Source organism: Gymnoscopelus braueri (genome assembly GCF_963280865.1).
Source record: "Gymnoscopelus braueri genome assembly, chromosome: 9".
In the NCBI taxonomy this organism is placed as follows: domain Eukaryota; kingdom Metazoa; phylum Chordata; class Actinopteri; order Myctophiformes; family Myctophidae; genus Gymnoscopelus; species Gymnoscopelus braueri.
The window spans coordinates 16,082,012-16,092,511 of NC_137610.1; the positions used below are offsets into that span (position 1 = coordinate 16,082,012).

Sequence of the window (10,500 nt, forward strand, 5' to 3'; positions counted from 1 at the left end):
GTCTGTCTGTGTGCCAAGTGGAGCTTACTATGTAACCCTGCTCAGGTTGTGGGTCTGTCTGTCTGTGTGTCTGTCTGTGTGCCAAGTGGAGCTTACTATGTAACCCTGCTCAGGTTGTGGGTCTGTCTGTCTGTCTGTCTGTCTGTGTGTCTGTCTGTGTGCATGCACTACCTATGTAGAGGGCGCCAGAGTGCAGGAATTTAGACAATGCTCTGATTTAAATGCAACACCACACACACACACACACACACACACACACACACACACACACACACACACACACACACACACACACACACACACACACACACACACACACACACACACACACAATGTTCTCTCCCCATCACAGTGAAATAACACGGATTACAAGTCCGTAAATACACAATATGTTCGAGCTGCGTTCGCTTCCAGCGTTCGCACGTCTTACTTGTTGTATGTCTTCTTAAATGTCATCATGATTTGAGTGCACGGGGATCTCATGAGCGATCCAGTTTCTGCGGACCCCCATCTGAAAATATCTTATGCCTCCCATACAATATTTCTGTTGTTAAAATGTTTAAAATCTTTGAAACATTGTAACATTGTAACTTAAAAAAATTCAAAAATATTCCTCATTTTTTCTAAATTTTCTCCAAGATTTTTTTTTAAAATAGTCGATTTACAACGCTCACAACGCGTTGTGAGCTTGTAGAGATCGGCTAATTTCAAATAGCCAATGTAATGTTTAAGAGGCGAAGACGGGCTCGCTTCTTTTGGGCTTGTTTTCTTAGACCTGGTTGCTTATTTCTCTCACAAAACCTGGCAACACTGTCACTTCCTGGTCGACCTTGCATAACCAACGCAAAACAGCCGTTGTTATACATGCGTTGTTGTTATACAAACATGCGGCAGGGTTATACGTGGGCCAGGGTTTCTCGTGTCTTGTGTGTGAAATCCGGAATTCTGTATATGTGAAGCATAGAAATCATATTTAAAACCCGTGCGTGTGTGTGTGTGTGTGTGTGTGTGTGTGTGTGTGTGTGTGTGTGTGGGGGGGGTCGTTTTTGGACCCTCGGTCCATTTGTATTGTAGAGGAAAGGCAGCAACATCCCACAGACATGCAGAACTTAATCGCAATTAAAAACTTTGTCGGCCAGCATCCTATATCTACAGCGCTAGTCACAATAACAGGTAATTGACAACTCTATGGTAAGTAAAGCCTCATTTATACTGGGTTGCGTGCTGGTGCTGTTGCATGCAGTAAACAGCAGACCTACAAGCTCATGGTGAGCTTGTAGATCTGCTATTTACTGAGCACGACGCCAGCACGCAACCAGGTATAAATTAAGCTTTATTTTAAATTAAAAATTTCACTTTAACTTGAATTATATTAATGTACCTAGGTGGAGCTATCTAGCATGACCTAGGGATGGTAGCAAGCTAACGTTACATAAACATTTCATAAAGACCAACTGGGACATGCATGTGTGTTTACATTGTTTTAGAGGAAGATGAAAGGTTGCACTAAATTAAAAGTTTACATATATTAAGTGTCGGAAATGTCAGCACAATAGGCTAATTATTTAAAGGTATATTTTTGTTAAAATAAGTGTTATAGCTCTATTCTATGGGGCTATTTATTGAGTGTTTGTTCAGTTCAGTAACAGGAGTCTCCCTGGGCTTTAATGAACATAAAATGCATTGTCTGCATTCTTATTATTTTTTTGCATTCTATCCAATCAGGAGAGAGAACTTGCACAGAATAAGCGTGCACAGAAACAAGTGTTATTGGAAGTGATAGCACTAAGAAATGAGCAGACAAAATTGGAACTGGATCACTATAAAATTGAAGCTGATAAATGGTTGAAAATGTTCAACCCACCTGAACATTTATTTTATTATTATTTTATCATTTGTTTTTGTATTAAAGAGCTGGGGAGACGGGAGGCCTCTGTTACTGATCAAACACCATATAACAATGATTACTATCAGAATATAATGCTTTAACCTAAAACGTTTTGTTTTAACCAAAAATATCACATACCCTACCTTTTTAATAGACCTTAATTAACCTACCATGAAATTATTATTTTTTTACATAAATTGATAGCCCACTATTGTGGCTCTAGAAAGTTGCAAAACTCTGGTGTGCAATACGTTTAAGATTTCATTCCACAAATTCATAAAAGTGCGTGAGGTAGTCTCTTGCGATACCAGACAGTCAAGCGAAGTGTGACTGTGAATGTCAAGCGAAATGTGACTGTCTGGTATTCTGATGTTCTTCTGATTGTAACTTTCAGAACAGAAACGGACGACAAGAGAATACTGTAAAATTATGCATTCCTGCTGTTGAAGATATTTTCACAAGTAAAAATATTGTAAAAAAGAAAGAAAACTATTGTCAGCACCTTGGACAGCGATGAGGGGAACCCTAATTAGTGGGATTCAGCACCAGGAGACCTGCATTACAATTTACAACATTATTGTTCCAGCTCCTTTTCCCCCTTACATTTAAACAACAACAACAATGGATAGAACTAATAAGATTCTATTCAATGACTTGTAATTCTTCTCAGGATATATGACCATGTATTCTAAGTTGACTGCAGCCTGGTCCAATATTTCTTGTAAGATGATATAGGCAAATTAATCAGTATAAAAGGGTGTTATCATGAATTTGAAATCTGTATGATATTGAGTCAGTTGGATGACACAAGGTTAAAGATGTACAGTTGAAAATAAGTGCAGTGTGGCATGTGGCAGAGAAAAATAAAACTGCTGAACAGGTCTCACAGCTTTCTTATCACATATTTAAGGCCTTATCTTTAACTGATCAGAACAGAGACGCATCAAACATTGGACTAGTGACTGTAGCTGTACTTCCTTGCAGGTGTGGGATTCATTGCTATGAAAAAATGGATGGCAGGAGGGGTGTGTCATAGCAAAGTGCGTTTGGATGGGAAGACTGTCCTGATTACTGGAGCCAACACAGGGATTGGTAAAGAGACAGCTGTTGACATGGCTAGCCGGGGTGAGTAACATATCCACATTTTATTTCCCTAGAGTTTCTCAGAAACCAATTAACTACAGTACAATGCTGGTTATGCTATTCTGCTACAGGTGCACGGGTCATTCTGGCTTGTAGAGACATGGATCGGGCTAATAAAGCTGCAGAGGCTATACGGAAGAGCAGTGGCAACGGGAATGTTATTGTCAAAAAATTGGACTTGGCATCTCTGCAGTCAGTGCGAGAACTGGCAAAAGACATCCTGGCCAGTGAAGAGAGGCTGGATGTTCTTATCAATAATGCAGGTGATTGATGGCGTCAATGTCTGCGTATTTTGATGTACGGTGGCCCATGTCATTGGCAGTGTCATGTAAACAGATGGGAGTTGTCAAGCTGATTTATAGAACCCTTTTCTCTTAGGTGTCATGTCTTGTCCAAAATGGCAGACTGAAGATGGCTTTGAGATGCAGTTTGGTACAAACCACTTGGGTCACTTCCTACTAACAAACCTTCTGTTGGATCTCCTGAAGAAGACAACTCCTAGTCGTATTGTCAATGTCTCCAGTTTGGCTCATGAGAAAGGTACATTTTTTTTTCTCTTTCTCTTTCATATCGAGGGGGGGGGGGGTTTCTGTCCCAAATTGCCATTGTTGTAGTACTATGCTTTTAAACTAAGCTATGGTGTTTACTCTCCACAGGTGAAATCAATTTTGATGACATAAATCTAGATAAAGAATACAGCCCTTGGATAAGTTACCGGCAAAGCAAACTTGCTAATGTCCTCTTCACAAGGGAGCTGGCCCTTCGACTGCAAGGTAGAATAATTCACAAACCTTTGATATCTCACATAGACAATATGCAATATTTGAGTCAGTGTACCACTACCGTGTAAAAGTGTTATTTTATTTTATTATGCAGGTACTGGGGTAACTACATACAGCCTACACCCTGGAGTTATCCGAACTGAGCTTGGGCGACACTTCTGGCCTCAAATAGCCCTCTGGAAGAGAATTGTGTATACACCACTTATGATTTTGCTCAAATCGCCAAAGGAAGGAGCCCAGACCACGATCCACTGTGCTGTGGAAGAAAGCCTGCAAAATGAGAGTGGACTGTACTACAGGTCAGTCAAATTATTAAGCCTAATTTATACTGTACAGACAAAAATACCAGATTTTCAAGCTTAACTTGAAATCAGGCTTTATACAGAGTTTGGAATTTGTGTTAACAGCCTCAGGCCTCATGTTTGCATTATTTAGTATTGTGGTATGTGATCTACAACGATGGTTCTCTTTGCCAATTCACCCCAGCAGTCGCAGGCAAAGTCATAGTTTGCTAAAAGCTTCATGATCTGTCCTGATTACAGTGACTGCCGTCCTAAACCAGCAGCTCCTCAGGGCCAGGATGATGAAGCAGCCAAGAAACTGTGGGATCTGAGTGCCTCTATGGTTGGTCTGGGATGATGGTGAAAATGATGGAGACCACTATCAGCGGAATCCTGTGTGACAGAGTAACACCATTGTCCGACAGGAGTTAGACATTTATTTAGAATATACAACAAACTACATACAAAAATATTATGCATTTATTTATTTTTGAGCTTTTTAAACAGGTGTGCCTCACAGTTAATTCTTGTGGAAGCTTTATGAAGTTATAATTCTGATGTAAAATCACATTTTAGAAGCCAAGTATCACCACTTTCTGTATATTTTGAAGACTATTATGACTTTGAATGTTACTTGAGTACATGAGATAGAAAATGACATGTGCTTTATAACATTGTTAATAACATTCTTTCCCCCACTCTTGGGCAATAAAGTGCTGTTTTACATAACCCAACACTTAACCTATTTCTTAAGGCAAATTCATTCATTCAGTTATTCATTCATTCACACACACCTCTGCATTCTAAGTGTTCTTATTCTTATTTCTTAGTCTTATATCATCCATATGAGCCCAATACATTTTGTGTACATAATTTGGAATTACTAATGGTATGGACACAATGACTTTTTCTGTTTTGTTGTCTCAAAGGCACTGTACAAATATTCTACAAACAGTCAGTGTTCATATTTTTCTCAAGCTACATCATAGTCAAGTGCATCATAGTTTCTAACATTTGTCCATGGTGCTAATTACATATGCAGAAGGCGTATCTTGAGGGCATATAGGCTACGAATGGATCCTGTGTGTCACCTACACTTCAGCTCATATCAGAGCGTTAGAAGAGAGGAAATCCTAGCATTTACATTCAAACATTCACTACATTTAGATGCTGAGAATTCAAAAGAGCTAAATTCTTCAAATTGGGTATGTGGGAGAGAATATCTATATTGCTCAGTATTACCTTAATACATTTAGAAGAAACTGCAGATCATTCTATAACATCTACATGGCTGTAAGAGGTTTTACAGAATTGAACCAATGGATCTATTTCCTGAAATGTTATGGCATTTATGTATGTATGTACTACCACAATTAAATATGTGATGCAGAGACATCAAGGCCGACTAATGGGCCAGCTCTTCAAAATCAGAAAGCTGTTTCATTTGCTCCACTTGCATAGAGTGCCTTCTTATAAGCTTCTTCTTGGTCTTGAAGCCACCTCTCTTTGGTGAGTTTGGTGCTACTGGAGCTATGGTTCTAAAGCCTGTGGCCAGAGGGGAAGAAGGCTTGCTACTGGCCCCAATGTCAGGAATGGGTGGGTTGGGGTTGATGTTGAGAGGGGGCAAACAGCCCGGCCTGGTGTGGGAGATGTGGTCTAGCAGGAGCGTGCCCGAGCCTCTCCTCTCCAGGAGGCCCGGCGCTCGTCTCCGTGCTGTGCTGGGAGACGACGTGCTGGCATTGCTATCAAGAGATTCCCTAGACGTGGTCAGCATAGCGAGTGGAGAGTTGTTGAGTTTCCTCCGTTCCACTGGGATCTTAGGAGAGTCTAGCATGGTAGAATCTGAATAGAGCTGGGAGTCTGAGTCATAATGATCATTCCCCATCCGCCTCCTATGCAATGTGTCTCTCACACTGGCCGGCCCACTGTTTCCGCTGCCACCGTCCTGCTCAGTGGGGACAGTGCTGCGCCGTGCCAGTGGCTGGTGCTGGTTCAGAGATCTCTCGTATGACGTCTTGGATGTCAGCGGGCCTGAAAGTGAGGTTGTTATTTTGCAGGGCTGCTCGCCCACCAGAGGGAATAAACTATCTTTACCATCCACACTGTTCTGTCGAGACAGAGTTGACCTTTTGGCCAATGAGAGTCCATTTATGCCTGTAACAACGTCTTCGTCGGAGGTAGCTCTCTTGCTTTCCTCGTGGGCGGCAGCAGCAGCAGCCAGGACGGAAGGAGCAATCAGCCCCCAGGGCTCCGACTGTAGCCGCTTCAGCTGAGGCAAGCGTGCACGTTTGGGGTTGGCGGTACGACGCGTCGGAGAGGTGGGCCCGTTGGCGAGTTTTGCAGCCGAGCTCGAGGACGTTTTTAGCTTTGTCTGAAAGCTGAAGACAGTGTTTTGCTGCTCAACCTGGGTTGGTGTGGGAGATGCACTCAAATCGATGTCGGTGGGTGAAGTGCAGTATGTGGGGGAGCATCTCTCGTCCAGCTCTGGTGACGGGGGAACATTCAGATACTGTTTGGTGGTTTTAGTTCCAGACGGTGACTTGTCAGTGGTTATTATGATGACCTCTTTGCCTTTCGCTTTGCATGCGTCCAGGAGCAGTTTAAGTGTCTCCTTATCATCTGCATTGATAGCGTAGACCAGGGCTGAGGCTCCACTCCTGTTCTCCAGGCTAGGGTCAGCTCCATTGCTAAGCAGGTGGGCCACTACCTCATGTCCAGCCTTATGGATGCAAGCTTGCATTAGGGCTGTCTTGCCTGTTTTGTCCTGTATGTTGGGATCTGCCTGGTTGTCCAACAGATATTTGACCAGCTTTGACTTGCTCACACTTTGCTGGTCATTGTGTTGCGACATGCATGCTACCATGAGTGGTGTCTCTCCACGCTCATTGCTCTCATTGATGTAAGCGCCCCCGTCCAGCAAGAGCCTGGTTAGTCTCAAGCGCCGCAACCATACTGCCTTTAGGAGTGAGTTCCCATCTGTCCGCAGCTCCAGTATGTCTGCCATCGTCTGGACAAACACAGGTCACTCCCTCAATGTTGAAAGGCAGTTATAGCCTGCAACCCTATAATCAAATAATCAAAGTAGATTAACCCACATTGCAAAATTAAAAGTATTGAAGAATTTCATTGTGTTGAGCTTCAAAATGTTGGGTTACATTGAGCCATTGCCACCAGCAGGTGGCAGCATTTATCCAAATGAAATGTTTAGGTACAAGGTAAAAGTTGCAAATCAGATTACAGATAAATGTGATTTAGACTAATTGATGTTAGGTTACTCTGATTTATGATAGACATGTGGAATCTAGACCTTAAGTGTAGTGGATATGGATAGCCTACACATTCGAACGACCAAAATCTATTGGTATTACTTGGTATGGTATTATCTGGTGGCTGCACTATGTAGATTAAACCACTGATAATGAATAATTGGTGATGTATTATTTGTAAATTAATTGGACAAATGTAATGAAATGTATTAAACATATTGCTCTAACAAAATAGCTGCTTGCTACATTTAATCATAAATCTGAAAACAAAAGTGAACAAGAACCCAATTTCTCATTATATGCTATCATATATCTAATATTGTATGAATGTTATATATATATTTTTTTTTATTATTATTATTTAATAGTGTGTGTGTGGGGGGGGGGGTTACCTAGAAATATTTGAAAAACCCGTATCTATAAGTTCATATTGTGCATTGAGTCCTCATTAAGAGTCGCTGTCCATGGTCCTTAATTTGGTTAACTTGGCAGAGACATTTGTGAGAGTTTTAGATTAGATTTTGCGAGATAAACTACACGTTTCCAAGCATAGAGAACAGGATGTGTTTAATTTGATTTCCTACGCCCTGCAAAGAGGTATAGTGTAGCCATACTGTAGCTATGTTTTGCATAGTATTGTATATTTGTCTGTCATTAAATATTTCGATGAATTGAGTACAAAGGACCCCAATGGAAACAAGCCTTTCTTGGGTTTAAAATCCTCTTAGCAGACCTTGTATTAAACTGTACTTTCCTGTGCTTTTTTTTGTTGCAAACTGCTAATAAAGTATTCAATCAATCAATCAATCAATCATCTTAATAATGCAAAGTTTTAGGAAGAAATTTGTTCTTTCTTATCTTTGTAGCTACTACTACATTTAGTAAATAGTATCTTACCTGATCAAACGATAGGTTTGGCATGTTCACAGAAGCCTTCCAAAATGCTCCATGTAAGTAAGGAAGAAGAAAGAAGAAAAAGAAGAACAGTATCATAAATGATTCAGAAGAGGTTTGGTGCTATACTCTTAACAATAATCCTGTTTTTAATCGTAGCCGTTCCAGTAAGCTTCATAGGTCTCTTTGTAGGTTGTAGCTCTCTGCCAGTGTCACCATAGCGCACGATCTGCTGCTTTATGGAAGCGCTACATCACTCCAATAGGCAGCATTCCTTTCACCGCGCACTCAAGAATCACAACCTCGAGATGCTGAGGGTTATAAATAACTTACTTTTGCTGCTTGGTGAATGAAACGTGTATTCTCTTGACGTCAGAGTAGACCAAAAATAAATTGCGTCTGGTGAAAAAACCTCTGTCCTATAATTAAAAAATTCAGTGCAGAATCAAAACCCAGTCTCAAACCCCATGTCAAATGTAAATGTTCTGGCTTTGTTTAAGAAATGAAATGAAATTAATGAACTCTTCATGGCTGCTTTATAGAAAACTAACAATAAAATACTCATTGCCAGTAGGCCTACTCTTTATTTCTATAAGGATTATATTTGCTCTAGTGAATCTGCACCCAAAAGATGTTTAATTTTGTTTACTTAATTATGCATAATTAATTATTCCTCCATGCAGGCTTCCTATCTGTATTGGGCTTAATAAGTAGCCTATCTGTTCAAATGCAAAATAAGACACAATCTGGTCATGATCCCCTTGCTGATCCTCACTGAAAACTCTGAACATTAATTTGAATTATAACACCATATATCAATGGGCTTAAGTGCATGATCAAAACAGAGCATATAGTTTCTAGCTGATCATTATTACAAGAGGGTCTGGGCTTATGCACACCTGTGTGACAAGCAGAATAGCAGAGAGTTGCCAAATTATAATTAACTACATTAAGTGTCATGTTTTATTCTTCAGTAGAATATCAAACCAGTAATTGGATGAAAACATTAATAAATGGGTGTGTGTGGGGGTGGTTACCAGGATATCAAACCAGCAATAAATGTTTGCTGCACAATTAAAGAGGCCAAAACTTGTACAACCATCAGAGCCACAGAATCTAATAGGGACATTTCTATTTTTAGGTTGCTATGAGACAGCAGGGAAGCAGCTCCTGATGAGAGCAGTGATGTTCACAGCCCTGCAAGGAACAGGTACGCCTAATCAGAAACAAAATAGTGCACCAAGAACCAGGATAGAGGCTCTTATGGCATTTACCTAAATACATTTTCACTGTGTTTTTCCTTTGCAAAGAACCGTCAAGACAGTTTTGATCATTACTCCTTTGACCCCTGTGCTGTTCCCCTGAGACTAGGACTAATCACTTTATTACCCATCTTAACAACACTCATCTGATGTCTCTGGACTCCAATAGTCAATGCTGGCTGTGATTTCTCACCTGTGATTGCTTTGCAGACTCCAGGGACATGCTGTTTACAAGGCACATGGTGAGGGTGGTTTATAAAACAGTAGGGATGAGTGGGTTCCTCTTGGGTTCAACATTGACTGCAGACTCTGTGGGGTCACTCTGTATGAAAATCCCATTGTGGTCCCCTGTGCTAACATCTGACTTTGAACGTTAATAGTTAATCCAATATCAATGCATTGTCTTGAGGATTTTTCTTTAAGAGGCAAAAGAAGGGTAATATTTAGAGGAGTGCAGCTCTTGTGATAAAGTGTTGTCAAGCAACCAGAGAGAGCATGGTGGGTGTAAAGAAGGAGGCTGTGAGATATGCATTGTTTCTTAATCCATATTTGTGACGCTAATAAGTAGCTGTCTGCTTTCTTAGGCAAAATGGCCCCAGAGACTACCAAAAAGAAAATACTGCGTATAGTAGTTGATCAGACAAACTGATAAGAATTTAGCACTTTAGTGTTGCAGCATGGAAATAACATAAAAGATGTACTGGGGACACTGGCTTTATTAATGAACAGCTTGCTGTCCCTTCCCAAGAGAGATTATAGACTGGGGATCAGCAAAGGGCAGAACCGTATCCCCAAGCTTACTGGTTGAGACACATTCATTAGCAGGGGAAGCATAGGGACGTCAGCAGTCTTCATACAGCATGATCTTTGCCCCAACAATGCTGTCGTCGGCAGCACATTAAAGGGGAAATAAATAATTAAAAGTGGAGAGAATAAGCGCTGTCACCCATGGGAGCAGTTTCCATTTTCAGATATCTTACGTCG

The 10,500-nt window shown here is 40.8% G+C and overlaps 2 protein-coding genes across 2 annotated transcripts; one reads left to right on the plus strand and one right to left on the minus strand.

Moving 5' to 3' along the window:
* The first annotated feature begins 834 nt into the window (after window positions 1-834).
* On the plus strand, window positions 835-5,479 carry LOC308091733 (retinol dehydrogenase 12-like). Its single transcript, XM_080437440.1, has 8 exons — window positions 835-1,000; window positions 1,039-1,173; window positions 2,873-3,013; window positions 3,103-3,294; window positions 3,410-3,571; window positions 3,688-3,804; window positions 3,908-4,112; window positions 4,356-5,479. The coding sequence occupies exons 2-8, from the start codon at window positions 1,101-1,103 to the stop codon at window positions 4,450-4,452; spliced, it is 987 nt and encodes a 328-aa protein (XP_080293566.1). The 5' UTR covers window positions 835-1,000; window positions 1,039-1,100; the 3' UTR covers window positions 4,453-5,479.
* Window positions 5,480-5,499: 20 nt separating this feature from the next.
* On the minus strand, window positions 5,500-7,098 carry ankrd34c (ankyrin repeat domain 34C; the record flags this gene model as incomplete). The annotated part of the gene is made up of 1 exon (XM_080437435.1): window positions 5,500-7,098. The coding sequence occupies one exon, from the start codon at window positions 7,096-7,098 to the stop codon at window positions 5,500-5,502; it is 1,599 nt and encodes a 532-aa protein (XP_080293561.1).
* Between the last annotated feature and the right edge of the window lie 3,402 nt (window positions 7,099-10,500).